Source organism: Eptatretus burgeri, chromosome 13 (genome assembly GCF_056783735.1).
Source record: "Eptatretus burgeri isolate ZD-2024b chromosome 13, Ebu_testis_v1, whole genome shotgun sequence".
Lineage (NCBI taxonomy): Eukaryota > Metazoa > Chordata > Myxini > Myxiniformes > Myxinidae > Eptatretus > Eptatretus burgeri.
The window spans coordinates 81123368-81147492 of NC_140973.1; the positions used below are offsets into that span (position 1 = coordinate 81123368).

At 45.8% G+C, this 24125-nt stretch overlaps 1 protein-coding gene across 1 annotated transcript in view; it reads right to left on the reverse strand.

Annotated features, from left to right (window-relative positions):
• Positions 1-24125, reverse strand: part of LOC147014908 (arf-GAP with GTPase, ANK repeat and PH domain-containing protein 1-like) — an 88834-nt gene that overhangs the window by 32934 nt on the left and 31775 nt on the right. Inside the window, exons 2-7 of the mRNA XM_085853358.1 lie at positions 14971-15029; positions 10946-11030; positions 8387-8472; positions 7515-7656; positions 7199-7306; positions 1393-1508 (exon numbers count right to left, since the gene is read on the reverse strand). Of these exons, the coding sequence (XP_085709484.1) occupies positions 1393-1508; positions 7199-7306; positions 7515-7656; positions 8387-8472; positions 10946-11030; positions 14971-15029 (596 nt within the window). The remainder of the gene's footprint in view (positions 1-1392; positions 1509-7198; positions 7307-7514; positions 7657-8386; positions 8473-10945; positions 11031-14970; positions 15030-24125) is intronic.

The window sequence follows — 24125 nt, forward strand, 5'->3', positions numbered from 1 at the left end:
CAGTATTGAGGAACTGAGCAATCTGGTTGACCCTGCAGTTCTGGATCATCCTCCAGCGACCATCAACGAGGACATGGTCAATCTCCTTTGCCACACCGCCAGCGTTGGAATACCAAGTTCAGCGATGAGCTTGTGGGCGCTGAAACCATGAACCAGTCACCCTAAGTCCATGACTTCTTGCAAAGTCAAGGAACTTAGTGCTATTCAGGTTCACAGTTCCTGACCCATGGGGACCAACACGTCTCATAACCATCCCTATCAGTTCCAGTTGATCCATTGAAATCCCCCAAGACTAGAAGTGTATCTCCTCTGGGGCACTGATCAACCACAGACTCGAGCGTCGCGTAGAATGCATCCTTCACGGTGAGATCACCCGCCTCAGTCGGAGCATAACAGAGACCAGGGAAATGACACCTCAGTGGTGACGAATCCTTCGTCTCATAATATGCTCGTTGACCGGTGTGACCTCAATTATCATTGGAGCCAGCTTATTGGACACAGCTACAGCAACTCCTTGGGTATGGTAACCATCAGAGCGACCAGACCAATAGTAGGTGTAACCACCCACCATTATCTCGCCGCAATCCGGTCTCCGAACCTCAGAGAGAGCTGCAATACCGATGTCCAAACACTTGAGCTCAGATGATAACAGAGACAGGTGATCATCCTCTCTTAGGGATAGGACATTCCAGGCACCCACCCGAAGGGACCGCCTCAGGTTAACCCAAGGAGACCACAGTCTAGTGCACGACACCTCAGCACCACTCCGACACACTCTCCCGCAATGTGACCCGGGAATGTTACCCCGTGGTTTCCCTCCTATCATCCAAGATTGGGGGTCCCGAAGGCTTTGCCCCAATCCCGTCATCCGGTGAGCTGCCCTGCGAAAGGAAGCTGCACAGGAGGAACTCCGACAGAGTGGGTTTTCAGATTTCTTTGCGTTTTTGTATTTTGCGGAATGAAGGGTTTTACTGTGGCTGGAGTGCAAATCCTGCCACCAACCTCATAATACGAAGTAACCCAACTGTAGGAGGACGTCCGCAGACACAGTTGGGCACTAGATATGGATGGCCGTTGGCTCACAAGGAGCTCCTCTGCCCTTTGACAGGTTTTGTTCTTAATCCTGCTGGGTGTCCATATCCAAACACCCCCCTCACCAAAATACATGGTGGGGGAGACGGTTTAGTCGCCGACAACCCGACCATGGAACAGGTTAGTACAGGTTTACATGATACCTGCAGCAAGTCACAGATCTAAATTTGCCTGACCTGACAGATTACCAAAACGACCCTTAAACCCTCCCCCTCCCCCCCCTTTCCTCCATCCCCACCAAGTCACCTCTGATGTGAAAGAAAAAGCATTGCAGGGAACAAGATTTTGAAAAACAATTACCTTTGTTAAACTGTGGTGACTGTTGCGTCGTTGTGGTGTTAAGGAAATATTGGGCAAAGTGTTCGTTTTCCCAGTGTGTTTCTCACTTCCCTGAGATTCCAGGACCTTCCGAATGACTGCAAAACACAGAGACATGGGGAATCGGTACACGAGAATGGGAAACCTTGAAGGATCAAATGTGTGGTGTGCAGGACAAGTATATTCCAGGAGGAGGAAGAGGAGGAAGAAGCAGAAGAAGAAGAAGACCGGGATGGTTGCTATTACGGATAAACAGAAGAAATTTGTTCGGGACAAAGTATTAGGACTGGAATCTGACTCATCGCAATGCACGAGTGAACAGAGACTAGTTAAGAGAATAATTTGGTAAACCAAAACTGAAGATGAGGAGATCGCCAATATATATATATATATATATATATATATATATATATATATATATATATATATATATATATATATATATATATATATATATATATATATATATATATATATATATATATATATATATATATTGTAGATTTCCGCCGGTTTGGCATGCGCATGACCTTTTCAGCCCAATCCAGGCCGCGCGTCCACCGAACGTGACAATCTTGTCGTAGCATCCGGACAAACGGCGAAACCCAGCTACTGGTGTTTTTAATGGTGCCGAACGGTTTTAATTCGCCAGATCCCGTCGGACCAGATTATTTTATCGGCTTTGTAATCAGCCAGCTAATTTCCCAAACACATCATGGCAGTCAATGGAGAAAGTGACGCAACGAGAGGGTTGACATTCAAACAATATGGTGTTTATTTTCACCCAGCAAGTATACAGTCAATGGGGGAATAGGGGACAAGACACGAGCAAAAGCCTACAGCCGATGTCTATTTATGCAATGTACATACAGGCACTTAAGGACAAGGCGCCACAGACTTTCATGCAGAACCCAAGAAAGAAAGAACCGGGCTCGTGAGCCTTTAATGTACTCAGGGCCGGGATGACCGGAACAGGCCCTGAGAGACCGGGCCAGCTACCTGGCCACACCCGTGGTGACTCAATGGGTCCTTTTTATCGGCGACCCCTGGTGTCTCCGTTCGGCCCGGTGCGTCGCGAACGCGCCAGTCGCTTGGGCGGCTTGATGAGCAGCTTGTCCGGTTCTCCTCGGTCGTCCAGCCTTCACTGCGGCCTGGCCGAGCCGACGACACGCTGGAGGAGCGAACGGGTCTCGACCCCGGCTTCATGCTGACGAACCTTCCAGCGAACGAACTCCACTGCTTTCGCCAGCTCGCACAGGCTCTCCAACCCTTCCACTCCGAACTCCAACGGCTCAACTCCTGCCGGTGGCTCGGTGTCTCTCCAACGGCTCTCAACTAACCTAACCGCTCTCCAACCCAACCAACAACTTGTTGGCGAGCGAACGCGGCCCTTTATAGCCCCAAGGGGAGGGCCGCGGTGGGCTTTGCCACCTGAAATCAGCGCCCTCCCCCTTTTCACCTTTGAACCTTCACCCAGGCTGGATTCGCCCCGATCAAACGCGGACGTGGTGGAAATCACCCTTGATCACAAGCGGACGTGTTGGAAATCACCATCAAACGCGGACGTGTTGTCGTTGTTGTTGTTATTGTTAAAATAAAAGATAGAGAAAGAATAACGGCTAACTCAAAGATGCACAGTCCGGCACACGAATAATTCCCTTTATATGTCGGTGGGGAATTCTAACCTGGAACGCACACTTACCGAAATAACTGACCTCTGGGGAACCTGAATGGTGTTCTGTGAATTTCCACAACCGTAACAATATATACATATATGATGGAGCCAGTGTGTGTGTGTGTGTGTGTGTGTGTGTGTGTGTGTGTGTGTGTGTGTGTGTGTGTGTGTGTGTGTGTGTGTGTGTGTGTGTGTGTGTATTGTTACGGCTGTGGAAATTCGCAGAACACCATAAAGGTTCCTTAGATCAGTTATCCTGGTAAGTGAGTGTTCAGATAGGTTTCCCCACCGTTGTTTAGAGGGATTTATTCGTGTTCGCCGGGCTGCGCCCCTTTGAGGTAGTGTTTTTCTTTCTCCATCGTTATTTTGGACCGACAGAGCACGCTACCACCCCTTCCGTGTTGAAAACCATCCGAGAACGTCAAACAAAGGCGCCAAGTAAAAAACTGCGATGACGCGCGGGTTTTCCCGCCTTTTTTCTCCGAGGCTGGTGTGACGAAAAGGGCGAGGCGGCTCACTCGCGATTGGTGGATACGAGGAGTGAGGCGGTCGGAGTTGAGAAACCCCTTTTTGAGAAGCTTCTCAAAGGAAGGTGGAGCCGAGAACGGGGCGGAGCCTCGCGCTATAAAGGGCGGACCGCACACGAGGCTCACCGCCTCTTCTTGGTTCATGCTCGCCCCTGTCTCACGGTGGTCCAGTTCTTCTTCTTCTTCTTCCTCGCTTGGTTCCTGCGCTTGTGGTCCTGTGAGTGGCCTGTTGGTGGGAGACGCGGACGGAAGGCGCAGCAGTGCCGGCTGTGTGGTGGACCTGCGCGTCCGGACGAGGAGCGCCGGAGAGAGCTTGCCGGCCACGTGGGAGGCCCGGAACCAGGCGCGACCACGCTGACGGTCGTGGGAGCGGGATGTCGCGACTCGCCGACCACCGAGGGGGGCAGGTAACCTGCCACGGTCTCGCGGGACCCATTCGGTCCTCCAGGTCCCGCGTTATAAAGGTCTGCGGACCCTGTCTGCCACCCTCCTCTTTGGGGGTGGCCATTTCTTGCTTTTGAACGAATGTTGGTGGTGCCGTGTCCTGTGAAGTAGACCTGCATAAGTGACTGTGCATGTACATTATTGCTCGTAGTCGGTGGTATTACTTTTGTTTCTTGCTTGTACATTGCATGACTGCCTTGCTTGTGATGTGTGTAAATACTAAATGTGCTTGTGTGAAATGTATCCCGCTCGTTGCGTCCTGATTCCCCCATTGGAAATGCCATCTTGCATCGTGGAATAATTAGTTGGGTTTTAAACACCCGGTAAAGAGAATCGGATCCGTCGAGGTCGGTGATTAATACCCGCTTGGTTATCGCTGTAGAACGGAACGGACCGCTTAAGCGGTCCGTGTCCCAAGCCGACCTGTGGCAAGGTACGGCCCCTCGGTAGGTTACCCGTGCGAGTACTTAGGTATTTCGATATTCGGTGAGTGACCCTATTTCGCGCGGGTAGAATGCGGACTGGGCTGTGGTGAGGTTAAACCCCCACCCGTGACTGGTTTCTGGCGATAGTTCCAGGAGGGTCACGACTGAATTGTCCGTCCGGTGGGCGACGTGGTCGCAATTAGTGGAAAGCGGCCGATCGCACGCCGGCGGGCGCGAATTCGTAACAGTATGTATGTATGCATGTATGTATGTGTATATGTGTATGTATGTATGTGTGTATATGTGTATGTATGTATGTGTATATGTGTATGTATGTATGTGTATATGTGTATGTATGTATGTGTGTATATGTGTATGTATGTACTGTATATGTATAAATGTTTGTGTGTATATGTATGTGTATGTATATGTATGTTTGTGTGTATATGTATGTATATGTGTGTATGTGTGTATGTATATGTATGTAGGTGTGTGTATGTGTGTATGTATATGTATGTATGTGTGTACTGTATATGTATGTATGTGTGTACTGTATATGTATGTATGTGTGTGTATGTGTATGTATGTGTGTATGTATATGTATGTATGTGTGTGTATGTGTGTATGTATATGTATGTATGTGTGTACTGTATATGTATGTGTGTATTGTATATGTGTATATATCTATATGTATATGTATATGTATGTATGTGTGTGTATGTGTGTATGTATATGTATGTATGTGTGTACTGTATATGTATGTGTGTATTGTATATGTGTATATATGTATATGTATATGTATGTGTGTGTATGTGTGTACTGTCTATGGATGTGTGTTTGTATATGTATGTATGTGTGTATGTCTGCTCTTCGCCCAATGAATGATGGTTGGACAGCTGCCCTGACGTCACGCACGTGTGTGGGGAGGGACGTAAATTCTTTATGTCAATGTGTATCGAGTAGCGCCGCCTCCAGGTGGTGGAGGGTATTACAAGTTTGTACCATTTACAGTGCAGTATTCCTGTCCACACCTGTTCCAGTGCAGTGAAGGTGTTTTGAATTATAAGCAGTTGGTATGTTTTTGCTTCATGCCGTAACCCGGATTATTTCTTTATTTTTGCGTACATGGAGCTGTCAGTTACTTATACACCACCCAAGTAAAGGTATGCGTCAGAAGAACGTGTCGCATGCCTGGAACAAGATCGCCCATCGGGCAGGTATTCTGCCAGTAATTTTAAACATAACAAAAAAAAAACATTTTTTAAGTACATACAGTAAGGGGGTAAAGAGCAGGTGGACCCATTGAGGGAAAGAATAGGGAGATTGTTTCGTAATGAAATTGAGATGACAGGCTTATTAAATCAGTCATTCCTCTTCAACATTTAAACAAAAACAAGCTTAAATGAACTAAGATCCTCGTCCTCTTAATGATGACGTCATAAAAACGAATATGCCGTCATTGTGATGTATCAGGTTTGCGATAAATTATCTGTGCTAATGCCCGGCTTGATTCCCGCAAACAAAATTCAAACAGCTTGCCTAGTTTCGGAGATAATGGTACAGGCGATTTCCATTAGCGGCGATATTATGACGTCAACTTTTTTTCCTCGAAAGAATTTCCAAAATCGGAGATGATTACTGCCTGCGCGTGGGCTTTCTGCATATACATGGCAAGTTTCACGGAGATCCGATGAAAACTCTGGGTTGTGAAACAAAAAATGTCAAAAAATAGGAATGACGTCATAAAAATTGATACGTCATAGTGATGTATCATATGTGCGGAAATTCATCTCTGCTAATGCCCTGTTCGATTCCCACAAAAAGAATTCAAAAAGCTTGCCTAGTTTCGGAGATAATTTTTAAGCCAATTTCCATTAGCGGAGATATTTTGATGTCATAACATTTTTTCGAGGACGGATTTTCAAAATCGGAGATGGTTCCTGTCTGCGCAGGGTATTTTTACATATATATGCCAAGTTTCAGGAAGTTTCGATGAAAACTGTAGGCTGCGAAATAAAAAAGTCCACAAGAACAACAACGTGAGTGAGACTGAGAGATCCTCCACAAGGATCTAACAATGAAGGGAATGAATTACGAGTGGCTGAAGGAATCTACCTGGGACAATGTTTCAGCTTGCATCTCTCACATTTCACTACAGCAGAAAGGGCGCACTCATCTCTAAGCTGTCTAGCCTGAGTTTGAATCTCGATCAAACTATAAACTGGTGGTTCAGACGCAGGGAGATTCATCAATGTGTGCGTCGTTCGACGGATGGACGTTAAACGGACGTCCTGTCCGTCAGCATGAGTTGGTGGACGTTAAGGAGCCCACGGTGTCTTTCGTGGGTGAGTTATCGTCGGCACCTTGAAATTATTACACATTTCTGCTCTAACTGACAGGGGGCACTCAAATCATTTCCAGTTTTCCCATCTGAAGCAAAACCTTATAATCATCGAATACATCGATGTGTATTAGAGTGTGATGGCACTGCCGCGGAAGAGTCATTTAAGGATCAGAAAAGGTTCCACTTCTTGGGTTCAAATGAAACCTCATGATGGTCAGTCAGTGTGATGAACTTGAGCGAGGTTACAATGGAAAATTATATCAATTCCAACCGTCCTTCTGGACTTTCTCCATTACAGACCGAAGACATTTTGCTGACCTTTGTAAGAGGGTATTTAAAAACAACGATCGCAAGACCACACCGGTGTACTTACTGTATTGAAACAGGTGTGCTACGTCAAAACCATTGTCCATGGAAGCTTCGTAGAACGTGTACTTTCGGCCCAGACCATTGGAGAGGTTTAGGATCGGGCGGACACCATCTGCAAACCAAACAAGTAATTTAATCATGAGCTGGCGAAATAGGGAGAAGGGGGTGAGTGCGGTTGGTGGAAGGAGGGGGGGGGAGTTGAGGGGTTGGGGGGTACTGCATGTGTGGTTTTTTTGTTGGTTTTTTTGGATGCTCCAAAGCTCTTCGATGAATCTCAACACATTCAAACCGACGAAATAAAACAAACTGCTTTCATTCACCCCGGCTTCCAACCAGTACAATGGGTGGGCTGGATCCATTACGGAATGTCATTCTTTCAAGGAAGCGCGAGATGTCCTGAACAGTTTTGGAGTCGTGGAGGCCACAGAACAGGAGAGCAGCGTCCATCTGTGATTCACACGGCTGGGAGAGGAATACACATCATAAGAAAGAGAGAAGTATTCTATCACTCCATTTGCCTGTGATTTAAAACAGCAATCCAGCTGAATTTGTGTTCTTGCCAGCTTGTTAGTGCCCCGCCGTTAAACTTGTGTGCACTTGACATTTAAATGTACATTCAGACGCCGAGTGAAATGGTACACATTAGATTATGTACAAAAGCTTGTTCGTGTTCTTGAGGACAAAAACAAGCGTTTATTACCTCTGCCACTGAAGGTGGAACGAGATTATGTTTCCACACATGTCTGTCTGTCTGTGAGCACAATACCTGAAAAAGTTGTGGACTGTTTTGGATGAAATTTTGTGGACAGGTTCGGTGTGATAATGCTGAACTGATTGTTAAAGTTTTTTTTAATATTCTTTTTTAAAGAATTTACGAGAATTTTTATTTCAGAATTTTTTGGAACTAGAATTTATAAAGTGATTCTTCACCATTGAGAGATGGGGCCAAAAACGACATATAGCACGTTATCTCAAAAAGTTGCGAACAGATTCGGAGCAAACTTGGTGGACACGTCAGGTGCGTCACAAGGAAGAATTAATTCAAATTTGGTGAAGATCTGGATCCGAATCTGGCCTATCAGTGGATACAAAACGTAAACTGTTCAGCCTGGTGGAGGAATGCGGTCTACCGAGGGTCGTTCTCGTTTCCATTGTTTTTTTTTTTACAACTACATGCAGTGCATCATCCCACCTGAAAATTAGAAAAGGCACCATAGTCTTCAACCTGAATAACAAAGTGTTCACCGCACAAATTGATCTTCTTCTTGAAGTGAATTCCTAAATTATACAAAGAGGAAATATTTACAAATTACATCGTGATAAAAATGATACGTTTGAAAAACCTTCATTTCTTTCATTCCATTACAAGCATACAAGATACCTTTGTTGAAATTTGTTACTTACAGGTTATCCAAGCTTGTGGAAGAGAGGTATGTTTCTAAACTTTTAAGCATGTGTTTGCGAGTGGTTTTTCTGAATTTTGAAAAGCTACGTTACTTCCAGGTCAGGTCAAGTATGGGAGCATGCGCTGGAGCAGGGAGTCTCTGCATCCACTTTCTGCCGGGACTACAGGGGCCTCCATCTGGCCATCCTCCAGACAGATGTCAGGCCCATCCCCATCTCCTTGAGATGCCGATCAACCTGCTGCAACCACGAGGCACGTGGTCGGCCCATTGGCCTCCTCCACTCACGAGACTCCCTCGCTGAGAGAATCTGGTGAGCAGGATCAGCGCCAGGAAAACGAGCCACATGTCCGTACAGCCGCAGCTGACGCTCACGGACTATGCAGGTAACAAATCTCATTTGAATCTCTCTCAGCAAGTGCTCATTGGACACAAAGTCCGACCAGCGATAGCCAAGGATTCTCCGAAGAGACCTGGTACCAAAGGAAATAAGTCTCCGTCTCAGATCCCTGGTCAGAGTCCAAGTCTCACATCTGTAGAGCAAGACTGGAAGCACCAAGGACCTGACGACTCGGACTTTCGTCCTCCCGCACAGGTACCGGCAGCGCCACACTCCATGATCCAGTGAATCCATGACTCCCCAGGCCCGACCCAGACGTCTATTGACCTCTGGCTCACAGCCAGCAGAGACATGAATATCACTGCCAAGGGAAGTGAATCTCTCCACGACCTCAATATTCTCGCCACAAACAGGTGCAGACAGGACAGCAGCATCCAAGATGTCATTGAAAGCCTGGATCTTCGTTTTGACCCAGGAAACCCGTAATCCCAGCGGCTCAGACTCCTCATTCAGCACCTCGAGGGCCCCCAAAAGGATATCTAAAGTCTTTGCCCTTCGGAGGGTTCCAACACATCCTTCAGCAACATCAAGGATGGTAGTCTTGAGGGCACTCCACAACTCTTCAGGATTCTCCATAGCACTGAGACCCCCCCCAAATCCACACACAGCCTCTTCACAAACTCCTCAGCTACCCTCTTATTCCTGAGCTTGTCAACATTCAGCCTAGGTCGGGATGGTAACATTCTCCCGGATTGAAGCTGAAACTTCAAAGTTGCAACAACAAACCTGTTGTCGGTATTGAGATATTGAGCACTCCGGTAGACTCTGTAGTTATGAGTCATCCTCCAGCGACCATCAATGAGCACATGGTCAATCTCCTGTGCCACACCGCCAGCGTTGGAATACCGGGTTCAGTGATGAGCTTGTGGGCGCTGAAACCATAAACCAGCCACCCTAAGTCCACAACATCTTCCAAAGTCAAGGAACTTTGTGCTATTCTGGTTCACAGTTCCAGACCCATTGGGACCAACACACGTCTCATAACCATCACCATCAGTTCCAGTCGATACATTGAAATCCCCTAAGACTAGAAGTGTATCTTGCCTGGGGCACTGATCAACCACAGACTCGAGCACAGAAAAGAACGTCCTTCACGGTGACATCACTCTCCTCAATTGGAGCATATACAGAGACCAGGGAAATGACACCCAAGGAGTGATGAATCCTTCGTCTCATGATACGCTCGTTGGACCGGTGTTACCTCAATTATCATGAGAGTCAGGTTGTTGGACACAGCTACAGTAACTCCTTGGGCATGGTAACCATCAGAGCGACCAGTCCAGTAGGTATAGCCACATGTCATGATCTCACCACTATCTGGTCTTCGAACCTCAGAGAGAGCTGCGATACCATACCGATGTTCAAGCGCTGGAGCTCAGATGATAGCAGAGATGGGTCTCGTAAGAATAGGATATTTCAGACACCCACCCAAAGGTTCCGCCTCAGATGAACCACAGGAGACCGCTGTCTGGTGGACGACACCTCAGCACCACTCTGACGCACACTACCGCAATCTGACCCAGGAAGTTTACCCCGTGCTTTTCGTCCTCTGATCAAAGAATGGGGGTCCCGAAGGCTTTGCCCCAATCCCATCATCCTGTGAGCTGCCCTGCGGAGGGCAGCTGCACAGGAGGTACTCGCACGGAGTGGGTTTTTCATAACTTTGTACATTACAGCATTCACATGTATGTAAAGATGTTAGTATGTATTCTTGTGCTTTCGTCTAAATTTCCAAGACATTAGTATAATAATACACATATGCATATGGTATATAAGGGATTTGATCTTGTAGTCCAGACATCATAATCCAGGGATTCAGTGATGAATGTGAACAGGTTAACCCAATTAACAGGCCATATAAATTGCACCAAATAATTTATTGCAAAAATAATTAAAGTCAGGTGCTCAGTTGAAGGTGTGTACATGTCGAGAGAATTGCAGCACTGACCCTGACTCATGTCGCAGTCACACGTGTTGTGCAGGAAGCCAAGGAATGATGGGGAGTCTTGATCTGCGATATCTCTGAACAAACCCTGAGCACACGACGGCAAACACTGAGCACACGAATGTCACTTTCACAACCTCAATAATGTTGGGCAAATACACTCGGTTCGGTCCTGACTTGGAAACATGTTGGTCCGATGTCCCGATGTCTCTGTCTCTGTCTCTCTCAAAAAATAATTCCAAATATTTGTAGCATTGTCCACGACACTAAAGAGAAGCTGAAAAGAGATCCATTCGCTTGTATTAAATTGTATTTATAGAGCATACACAATTTTTTAAAAAACAACAACTGGTTATTATTAAATTATTATTGTTATGTTCATGCTCAATACGAAGTGTCGGTTTTTCCAAAGCAGTTTTTTTGCTCTGGTTGCAATCCTGGATAGATCACCAGTCTGACACAGGAAACTCCAGAGTGTACAGGGATTTGTAATGTTATGTGTTCAGGGTGCTGGCAAGGCTCTGTGGTGCAGAGCCCAGCACAAAACTTAGCCGTGGCCGGTGTCTGGCAGTCACTGGTCATGGGGTCAGCGACAACGACCGGCATTCAGCGGCCACTGGTGGTGCTGCTGGTGTCAGCGTCGACAACGATGAGTGGATGGCGGCCACTGGTGGTGTGGCTGGCGACGGCGATGACAATGACAGGTGGTCAGCAGCCACTGGTGGTATGGCTGGCATCAATAACAACGACGACGAGCATTCGGTGGCCACTGGCTGTGTTTCTGGTGTTGACAACGACTGTGACAAGCGTTTGGCGCCCTCTGGCAGTGTGTGCCTTGTTGATGGGCAATACAAGTGTTTTCGTGGCCTCTGATGGAGCAGCCGGTGATAGTTTTGATCGCTGCTTCAGATCCACTGGAGTGGTGAGTAGCTGGTTCCTTTGGCGGAACCTTTGGAAATAACAATGCATCAACTAACGTCTTAGCTCCCAGCATGGTTACTTTAGTTAATACACCCCTGCCCCAAATGCGAGTTGTCAACGCTTGGTGTTGGATTAATGGTTAGGGTGGTGGGCTTGGGATCCTAAGATCCTGATTTCAATCCCACTCAGCTGTTTAATTAATACCAGGTGGGGTTGATTCTGTCTGTCATCTTTCCGAGGTCGGCAAAATGAGTGCCAGCTTGCCGGTATCCTGTGTCGGAGTGGCGACCCGTCCAGGATTGTGCCTAATAGCCAAGGAGACTGCTTCGGCAGCACCAACACTGTGTACAGAGTATGGTCCCAATGGATGGATAATAATGACATCGTTGCTCTTGTTAAGTGCTTAGATTTGTTTTGTTTGGCTTCGTCTCTGAAGTGCAACTGGGAAAAAAGCAAAGCTTTATGGGTTCCCTGTGTGAGAAGCAATTCACCTGGAATGGCGCGAGTCCTGCCAGTACACCTTTTTGCAAAGTTAAAATGGGTGGATGAAGGTGTTAAACATCTCGGGGTTTTTCTGGGATCCCCACAATACGACCAGAAAAACTGGAATGGTGTTGCTGAATGTGTAAACAAAAGAAATAAATAAATAAAGATCGAGTAGGTGGAAGAGAGCCCTGCCCCACCTTTCGTATCGAGGCCAGGTCCTGGTAATTAATAATTTAGTTTCCTCCTTTTTTATGGCACACTTTCATCGACCTGCAACCACCGGGAAGCTTGTTAAATGGAGTGCAAAGGCAATTGTTGGACTTCTTTTGGGGAGGCCATCACCGGTTACGACCAAACATTGTATGCCGTCTATTGGCCATGGGAGGCCAGGGTGTGGTTGACGTCAGGAGCCGTATTAATGGCCTTTTGGCTATGCTCTGTGCAAAAAGTGTCGTCAGAAGAGCAATGACCAAGCCATCTCTTGGCTACTCATATTTTGCTGCAAGTGGGTGGGCTTGGATATGGCCGTGAAGGTTTCCTGGTCTTGCTTCAATGTGTTGACACATCTTCTCTCTCTGAGTTTTATTCGAGTCTGTTGAATGCCTCGCAGAGCCTATCAGTGTGCCATCAGCAGGACACCTATGTCACCAAGATGATTGCTCAAGAACCTTTGTTTTATAATCCTCTTTTCCCCAGTATTCCCAGAAGTCGGGACTTCCGGAAACATTTTATAATAGCCGGCGTTACAAAAGTACGGCACCTCCGGCACGTTTCACGTTGCGCGTGGAAATGTGCTCAAGAAATAGCCGACCTAACGGGAACTCGGTCTAAATGAGTGATCGGAAAATCTTGCGACAGGTCGTACGAATAGGGTTCCAACTGGGATTAGTTTGGACCCAGGAGCATGAAGTATTGCACAATGAGTGGGGTTTTCCCGGATTGTTTGTGTAATTTATTCCCAATGACTTCCCCCCCCCATTAGAATGGGGTTGATCCTCTTTCAAAAGGCGAGCAGTAAAGATTTGTATAAGTCTTGTGTTAAATCACTGCTAGGGGATACACCAATGAACGGAGTAACCCGGGGGAAGAGACTGATGCCTGCCGGACCCCCCTCTGAACCCGTATGGGACTCCATGTACGTATAAGCAAGCTCATTAGTAAAAGGTCCGGTGATCTCCAGTGGAGGTTGATCCACTGGATAGTTCCTTCGAAGAAGCTAATTAATAATTTGTCTCCTGCATCTACGTAATGCCCGTTTTGCATTTATCCGGAAGATGCGTTCCATGCCTTCATTAATTGTGTGAGATTGGTTCCTTTATTTCATTGGTTTAATTTTGTGTCGCACAAAATCATTGTTGTGTTCCTTTATTTTTGGTTTCCATGGAAAGCCTAATAAGGTAAACATGCTTATGAGGTTTCTCGTAGCGACGGCCAAACTGGCAACATATCTTTCCAGAGAAGAGAAATTAAATGGAAAACCCATCGGGCAATGTAAATGCCATGTTCTTCTTTAATACTCTCGTGTCGGCGAGAATTTTTTTGTTTCTTGAGAATTTATTTTTTTTAAACATGAATTTTTGTTTCTCCCAAGGCACTACAAAGCTTGATGAGTTCACCACTACTTGGTGTCATGAAGGAATTTGTGAGGTTCGTGAGAACTAACTGGTAATACTATTGTCGTGTGCTGTGGGTACTGTATAAAGTTAATAATTTCTTCTTTTCTTTATTTCTTCTATTCTCTTTTTCTTCCTTTTCATTGAATTGTATTTTAGTATTATTCTGTTGCATGTTTTGCTTCATCGCATTGATGTACCAATGGTTGGTGTAATATATATATATATATATATATATATATATATATATATATATATATATTGAAAATAAAAGGACTTAAAAAGTCTGTCTGATTCTGTCTCCCCCTCTCTCCCCCTCTCTCCCCCTCTCTCTCTCCTTCCCCACTTTCTCTCTTCTGCTCTGCCTCTGCCTCTGCCTCTGCCTCTGCCTCTGCCTCTGCCTCTGCCTCTGCCTCTGCCTCTGCCTCTGCCTCTGCCTCTGCCTCTGCCTCTCTCTCTCTCTCTCTCTCTCTCTCTCTCTCTCTCTCTCTCTCTCTCTCTCTCTCTCTTTCTGTCTCTCTCTCTCTTTCTGTCTCGTATTTTATCATTAGCAAAGTGACGGGTGGTATTTCCTGGTGCTGTATTCAGTGAAGGCAGCACCAGCTCATATAACAGGTGAGCGAGTGAGTTTGGATACGAGCCTTGGCTGCTGAACAGATTGACAAGTTTAAATATTGAACACAATCGTTCTTGGAGGTTTACCTGCAAAATTCCAGATTTGGTTTCGCTCGAGCTGAGTGCACATCACAGAGAGGGAGTAATAGAAATTAAACTGAACCCCACAGCTTGTGTTAATGAGACAGAAGTGCGTGGTTATATGACAGGACTTGTGGTGTCGTCAGCTGGTGCTACATCCAGAAAAAAACCCCTCAAAATGGAGATGGAGATGGAGATGGCATTGATGAGAAAAAATAAATAAATAAAGAAGCAAAGTTTTGACAGGATTGTCATATATTTATTTTCTTTTAAAAACATAAAGAAAGAATAACAAAATAAAGGCTTCCTTACCACGTTCAGTTTCTCCGTTTCAGCATCCTCCGTCGTACACGAATGGAACTCCTGAAGGTCTGGATTAAAGACAGGAGGAATGTCAAATGTTGAAACATCTTTTATTAAAATGTTCAATCGAAGCTTTGATGTAAATACGGAGTGCGTTGGGATGAAAATGCCATGTTGTTGATTTTTTTTTTTCTCCTGCGAAACACAACCTCACGGCACTTGTTTCCCGCCGTTAACTATTTATATTGTTGTTGATACAAGAATACATGTTAAAGAGAAAAAACAACAACATATAATATATTGTTGTGGATATAAAGAACCCAATGTTCATGAATCCATGTTTCCACTTGTTACCTCCACCACCGAAGGTGGACGGGGGTTATGTTTTCACCCCTGATTGTCTGTCTGGGAGCAGGATATCTCAAAACATCACGGACAGATTCAGACAAAACTTGGTGGACGAGTTGGGTAGGTGACAAGAAGAAGCAGATTCGATTTTGGTTCAGGTCTGGATCCAGATCCGGCCCATCAGTTGGATACAAAATGTAAACTGTTCAGCCTGGCGGAGGAATGCACTCTACTGAGTACAGTCCTTATTAAATACCTGTGATTTTTATTTATTTATTTGCATACAATGTCGAGGCTCATACAAGAGCTAAAACAGAATATATAACAAGGGGAGCAGGAGACAAGTGGGGCGGGAGAGGGAAGCACAAAACAGTGGGGAACAGAGACATTAGGAGATCTGTGGAAGGGAGAGGGATGGGACGAGGAACGTGGGGTAAACAAGATGGACGTTATGGGGAACTTTCAGGAAGGAAAGCAGGGAATTTGAAGGAAGTGGGTTTGGGGTGGATTAACGGGGGTAGAAAAGATCGAGGATTTGGATGGAGCATGTGCCCTACCTGTCGATTGCGATTCCTAAATGAGTCTCTGACTCACCCCGGTTGGTGCTTTCTGACCGGATCAATGTACCCCGCCACAATGGCAGCCCAACTGCTCAGGCCATGACTCATGTCGTTTGTACACGTTGGTTTTGGAACCATGTAAATTGTTGGTCAAATAATGTAAGGATGGCATCTGGGATTCACAAATGCTAATGAACAAAAGTTGTTGATTCATTTTTTTTTTTTTGATCCATTCCCCTTCTTAGTTTGTTTAGCTTGCTGCATGCTGGAAGTCTCGATTGGCCAGTCGCACCGGCAGGGGCTCAGGTGAGTGGGTTACGCTTGTGGGGGGTGGGGCTCGGACAAGCGGATCACACCTGCAGGGGATGGGGAGTCAGATTGGCTGGTCGCACACACGGAAAGGGGGGGGGCAGATCAGCAGGCTGCATGAGCAGGGGTGGCAGGGCTCGACTCGGACAGTCGCACCAACATGGGCCTCTAATTAGCTGTTATCATGAGCAGGGGGCAAGAGGGGGTGCTCAGATCAGCTATCGTCCCTATATACTCGGAGTAGCAACATGGAGTGTCCCAAAAATAAACAGTGCCTTCAGAAAGTATTCACACTGCTCGATTTTTGTCACACATTTTGTTGTGTTCCAGCCTGAATTTAAAATAGATTACATTTCAATTTTTTTGTCACCGATCGACATAAAATATCCCATCACGACAATGTGAAAGCATGCATTTTAGACATTTTTACAAATTAATAAAACAATAAAAAGCTGAAATGTCTTGCATCAATAAGTGTTCAACCCCTTTGCTGTGGCACTCTATATTGAGCTCAGGTGCATCCAATTTCCTTTGATCATCCTTGAGATGTCTCAACAACTTGATTGGAGTCCACCTGTGATCAATTCAATTGATTGGACATTATTTAGAAAGAAACACACCTTTATCTATAAAGGTCCCACGGCTGGCAGTGCATGTCGGAGCAGAAACTCCACCATGAAGTCCAAGGAATAGAAGTGAGGAGGCATAAATCTCAGGAATGGTATAAAGCAATTTCTAGAGTGTTGAAAAGTTCCCAAGAGCACAGTGAGCTCCATCATTAGGAAATGGAAAGAAAATGGAACGACCCAGACTCTTCCTCAAGCTGGCTGTCCGACCAAACTGAGCAACTAAGCAAGAAGGACCTTGGTCAGAGAGGTGACCAAGAACCCAATGACCACTCTGTCAGAACTACAGAGTTCCTTGGCAGAGATGGGAGAACCTGCCAGAAGGACAACAATCTCTGCAGCACTTCACAAAATCTAGGCTTTATGGGAGAATGGCCAGATGGAAGCCACTCCTGAGAAAAATGCACATGACAGCATACCTGGAGTTTGTAAATAGGCACGTAAAAGTCTCTGAAAGCATGAGTCAAAATATTCTGTGGTCTGATGAGCCGAAAATTGAACTCTTTGGCCTGAATCCAAAGTGCTACGTCTGGTGAAAACTGAGTACAGCTCATCAACCATCGGACACCATCCCTACCGTGAAGCATGGTGGTGGCAGCATCATGTTTCGGGGATGCTTTTCAGTGGCAGGGACTAGGAGACTTGTAAGGATAGAGGGAACAATGAATGGAGCCCAATGCAGGCAAATTCTTGAGGACAACCTGCTTCAGAGTGCAAAAGACCGACTGTGGTGAAGATTTACGTTCCTACAGGACAATGACCCCAAGCATACAGTCAAAGCAACGCTGGAATGGCTTCAGAACAAGAACATGAAAGTCCTTGAGTCGCCCAGCCAAAGCCCAGACTTGAATTACATTGAGAATCGGTGGAAAGACTTGAAGATTGTTGTTCACCGACGCTCCCCATCAAACTTAACAGAGATTGAGCAAATCTGCAATGAACAATGGGAGGAAATACCCAAATCCAGATGTACAAAGCTGACACAGACATACCCATGAAGACTTGAACCTGTAATCGCTGTGAAAGGCACTTCCACAAAGTATTGACTCAGGGGGCTGAATGCTTATGTAAATTAGATATTTCTGTATTTAATTTTCAATTAATTTGTAAAAAATTTCTTAAACCATGTTTTTACTTTGTCATGATGGTGTATTTTATGTCGGTCAGTGACAAAATTTTTGAAAGTTTAATCCATTTTAAATTCAGATTGTAACAACAAAATGTGACAAAACTCAAGGGGTGTGAATACTTTCTGAGGGCACTGTAAATAATTAAATCATCGAAAAATGCATCAATAACTTATGACATATCAAGAACATAATCCTGGCAAATTTGCTTTTCATTAAACACGTCATTTGTGTCTTACATACCACTGTTACCCCACGCGAACATCGGAAAAAGTGGGGTTTAGCAATTAGTTCACTTTGTCTGTCTGTCTACTAATAACATCAGTTTATGATCGAACTTATATTTTGAACAACTTGATTTAGATTGAATGTTATAGTTTGAACAGGAATCGGAACGTGAATCAGAAAACTAACCTGCAGTTTACCATGGCTCTGAATTTGTCCCGAACGTACATGCACAAAGAGGAGCGAGGTGGTTATTTTCCTCCGTCTACCTGCCTGGCGGTTAAACAAAATAGAAAATCATTCCAGACGGGAAACTTAGGGACGCCATAAAACGACACGTACAACAGGCGCGGAGCACTGATGTGACGTGTTAGATCAGGTGGTGTAAAAGACGCTGCATCAACGACGATAAACTTCCTGAATTATTTTTTTTTACACGGTCCTTTATTGTTATTTAAATTGAATTGTCTGTTAAAAACACTGGAGAACACAAATCACCTTCTCGTCACGTTCAAATCCCTCCAGTTTTGCAGAACGGTACTTGGACATGTTAAATAAGGTGCTGTTTTAGACTACATCAACGGCGGTAAATTGCGGTATTATTTAAGATGACTTTATAAAATAATTATTTTATTTCAACTGAAGTGTGTACTCGACTACTCCATTCCGGGAAGGTGTTCTATGGACTCTCTAGTTTATTTATCTATTCAAATTAGTGCAAGTGTTGTAGTTAACATCGGTTCACAACATGACGTGGCCCAAGAAATGGTTAATTCCAAAATTATCCGGGATCCATTTGCCTTCGTCCTCACCTTGCAGCAAAACAGTTTGTTGTATTGAAAAAAAAAAAAGTAGAGGAATCATAAGAGTGGGATAAACATGGTGAAAAGGAGAAGAGAGTAATGGAGTGTGTTAACGAGCTGTGGGGGAAAGGGAAACAAACCGTGGAAGACAATATTTAACGGGAATAGAAAAGAACGAAGGATTATATGATTATGTCCTTTATTTTGATTACTAATCGTGTGTGTGTGTGTGTGTGTGTGTGTGTGTGTGTGTGTGTGTGTGTGTGTGTGTGTGTGTAGTCTGGCTTCCTTCTTGGGACCACGGTACAGTAATTGGTCCTTGTTTTGATTACTAATAGGATCCTAGTATTAGTATATACGTATAGGGAACGTGACCGCCTCGATCAACGTCACGACGGCGAGGGGATTCTCTTTGTCCCTGTTAAGTTGACGACAACGATGAGGGAATCGTCTTGCCATTTTCCAGTGAATAATAATCAATTGGAATCATCATAATCACATTAGGATGTATTTCCAAACGATTGGGAAGTGCGTAGTTGCATCAAATCTGTCTTCAGCAATTTGTAATGAGTCGGAACACAGCTGTTTGGCACACATCTAATAAGATACACATTCCTTTTAAATGCTGTCACTAGACATGATGCAAGTCGCACGAATAAAAGTCCCAATTCGATCATCTTGCGTATCAAGTTTGCAAAATCAAGTGATATGCCTTCTGAGCTGTAAGCGTCTTACCAGTTTCACACCTGCAGAGGTTTTTGAAAACACCTCTATTGACAAAAACATCAAACAGCCAACCAGAGGTCATGTCGGTGTGTCAGGAAGAGTCCCAGGCCATGAGAGAATGTGTCTGCAGGTGCTGACCGGCCTGGATTGGCAAACTGACTCATGACAATCATCGGCCTTAACTTGAGACATGGGGACGCGGTGGCAGGGCTGCGCTCAGTTGCGCTCCACGGAATGCCTTTACCTCGCCACTAACTTTGTAAAATATCAAAGAAATCTCTTAACTGGCTTGGCTTCAAAAATACATTTTCATTTATTTTAGGCTACAAGTTTGGCACCCTTATCTAACAAGCCCCCCGGTGACGTACGATTAGGTCGTTTCACGAAACGTGGAGGGGCCTTTGGAACGTCCTTTAGTGTTTTAGCTTGAAGCGTACTCAGAAATTTGTGCCGTTCTGCATCGTTTGAAAATGTGGGAAAGGAGAACTCTTGATTTGGTGAGTTTGTACAACTACCGACAGCATGGTATGCAACCATTCCAAAGAGTTCGAAACCCCCTGCAGCGAGCTACCTGTGCACATCCGCTTCACCAATTTGTCACGGGTCGCTGCGACAAAGTGAAAATGGCTGTGGACGAGGAACGAGCAACTTGGTCCAAGAAGTAAATAATTAAAATATCTCATCAATGGATGATTTCATTCTTCACACGGTGGCAATCAAATACGAATCTCTCCCGTGGGGAGTCAAGCTGCCCTTTTCAGAGGGTTCTATCAAGAGCATCCTTTAAAGATTATATCGAAAAAAAAAAAAAACCCAGAACTGTAAATCGTTCTTGAAAAAAATTCCACTAATGGAACAAGGATACTTAATTTGGGCTTTCAGAAGGCTTGTCTATTCTTCTCATGCCAAGTATAAGGAGATAACAACCAAGCAATAAGACACAGACGCCGTAACCAGGCATGTCGTAGCGAAGTTTCCAAACAAGGTGCGAAGCGAGCACCGCACACTCACCGCTTACTGCCCGGTGGATGACACGTCTCGTGTGTGATGCCTGCCTTGGGTACCGTGCGTGTTTCGGCTCGTCCAGCACCGCCCCGACTACATTCCGAGGCAACGACGAGCCCAGATCGTGTTCAAACTGCTCGAGGTTGTCGCAGCAAAAACGTCACCCACTGCGAGAGTACATTTTACAAAAGGCTGTTGCACGTTTCCTTGCTATCTGGGGGGGGTGACTTGACATCAAATCCCTTACAACTGACCGTCTCCTGGTTCCTCGGTGCATGCATCACACATTTCCTTTCGCCTTCCGCCCTCGCTTTATCCGACGGGTTGCATGTGAACCAAACTGGCAAGAGGTGGCAAACTATCCTTTGAGCCGTCTCGTCGGGATTCACTTCAATTCACAATCCCAATATATTCTGCCATCCTGGTATTTTAGAGACAGGGTTTCGCATGAAGGAGTATGAAGATCCTTCGGCGAAACGGCAAGCCGGGTTTCCCGTCCGCTTTCATTAGCTGGTGGACGATAAACATGTTTACGTGAAGTGTAGGCGAGTTATGACAGATACGCTAAACATAATTCAAATCCCTGCACCGATAGGCAAGAGGTACTTCCATGAGCTGTACGACCGACAGGCATGAGGTGCTCGGTGACGATGTGACCGGCAAGACGGACTCATGACTGAATTCTGGTCTAACGTTGAATCGTTCACAATGACCTTCATTGTTTAACCTCAACCCATCCTTGCCTTTTCTGCACCAACTTCCCACAACTCTCCGAATATTTATTGTTCTGTTGCTTGAGTCAGCTATTTTCTAAGCGCTACCTCCCAAACCTGTACTAGAGCCTCTCCCCTTCTCTAATCTTAAAGTTAGCTCAATAAAAATGTTCAATTAGTGTAAATTAGTACACAAGATCTTTAGCGGACGTTTCATTTTACATCCTTAAGTGGAAAAGATGCCGTTAAACAGTTCAATGTAACTTTGGTGAAGTTTACCGTCATTGATGTGAAGTGTCTTCCATTATCATGTTCCACAATTGTTGAAAAGGTTGTTCTTTAATCATGGACCTTGGCGGGGGAGCAGACATATGCGATACAAGTGAAGCGGTTAATAAGCGGGGAATTGGAACCTTTTAGAAGCTTAGAAGCGCTTGTGGAGAAGCTCAAACATGCTGTCGACACTTTCTTTACAAAAACGAGATTAATTTGTCACAATTAACGATTCCAAGCCGGTTACGTGTTTTTTTATTATTATTATTCCGTCGAGGCCGAGCCAAGCGAGGTCAAGGCCGTTTATTCCAAACACTTGAAACAACCGACAACCCATGCCTGAAGAAAACAGACTTTTTTGGAATGCCGGCCCCATTTTCCATCCAATCGTGCCGGCCACATTTTCCATCCAATCGTGCCGGCCACATTTTCCATCCAATCGTGCCGACCACATTTGCCATCCAATCGTGCCGGCCCCATTTTCCATCCAATCGTGCCGGCCCCATTTTCCATCCAATCATGCCGACCACATTTTCCATCCAATCATGCCGACCACATTTTCCATCCAATCATGCCGACCACATTTGCCATCCAATCGTGCCGGCCCCATTTTCCATCCAATCATGCCGACCACATTTTCCTTCCAATCGTGCTGGCCCCATTTTCCATCCAATCATGCCGACCACATTTTCCGTCCAATCATGCCGACCACATTTTCCATCCAATCGTGCCGGCCCCATTTTCCATCCAATCATGCCGACCACATTTTCCTTCCAATCGTGCTGGCCCCATTTTCCATCCAATCATGCCGACCACATTTTCCGTCCAATCATGCCGACCACATTTTCCATCCAATCGTGCCGGCCCCATTTTCCATCCAATCGTGCCGGCCACATTTTCCATCCAATCGTGCCGACCACATTTTCCATCCAATCATGCCGACCACATTTGCCATCCAATCGTGCCGGCCCCATTTTCCATCCAATCGTGCCAACCACATTTTCCATCCAATCGTGCCGGCCACATTTTCCATCCAATCGTGCCGGCCACATTTTCCATCCAATCGTGCCGACCACATTTTCCATCCAATCGTGCCGGCCACATTTTCCATCCAATCATGCCGACCACATTTTCCGTCCAATCATGCCGACCACATTTTCCATCCAATCGTGCCGGCCCCATTTTCCATCCAATCATGCCGACCACATTTTCCATCCAATCGTGCCGGCCCCATTTTCCATCCAATCGTGCCGGCCCCATTTTCCGTCCAATCATGCCGACCACATTTTCCGTCCAATCATGCCGACCACATTTTCCATCCAATCGTGCCGGCCCCATTTTCCATCCAATCGTGCCGGCCCCATTTTCCATCCAATCGTGCCGGCCACATTTTCCATCCAATCGTGCCGACCACATTTTCCATCCAATCGTGCCGGCCACATTTTCCATCCAATCATGCCGACCACATTTTCCGTCCAATCATGCCGACCACATTTTCCATACAATCGTGCCGGCCCCATTTTCCATCCAATCATGCCGACCACATTTTCCATCCAATCATGCCGACCACATTTGCCATCCAATCGTGCCGGCCCCATTTTCCATCCAATCGTGCCGGCCCCATTTTCCGTCCAATCATGCCGACCACATTTTCCGTCCAATCATGCCGGCCCCATTTTCCATCCAATCGTGCCGGCCACATTTTCCATCCAATCGTGCCGGCCACATTTTCCATCCAATCATGCCGGCCCCATTTTCCATCCAATCGTGCCGGCCACATTTTCCATCCAATCGTGCCGACCACATTTTCCATCCAATCATGCCGACCACATTTGCCATCCAATCGTGCCGGCCCCATTTTCCATCCAATCGTGCCAACCACATTTTCCATCCAATCGTGCCGGCCCCATTTTCCATCCAATCGTGCCGACCACATTTTCCATCCAATCGTGCCGGCCCCATTTTCCATCCAATCGTGCCGGCCACATTTTCCATCCAATCGTGCCGACCACATTTTCCATCCAATCGTGCCGACCACATTTGCCATCCAATCGTGCCGACCACATTTGCCATCCAATCGTGCCGGCCCCATTTTCCATCCAATCGTGCCGGCCACATTTTCCATCCAATCGTGCCGACCACATTTTCCATCCAATCGTGCCGGCCACATTTTCCATCCAATCATGCCGACCACATTTTCCATCCAATCGTGCCGGCCACATTTTCCATCCAATCGTGCCGACCACATTTTCCATCCAATCGTGCCGGCCACATTTTCCATCCAATCATGCCGACCACATTTTCCGTCCAATCATGCCGACCACATTTTCCATCCAATCGTGCCGGCCCCATTTTCCATCCAATCATGCCGACCACATTTTCCATCCAATCGTGCCGGCCCCATTTTCCATCCAATCGTGCCGGCCCCATTTTCCGTCCAATCATGCAA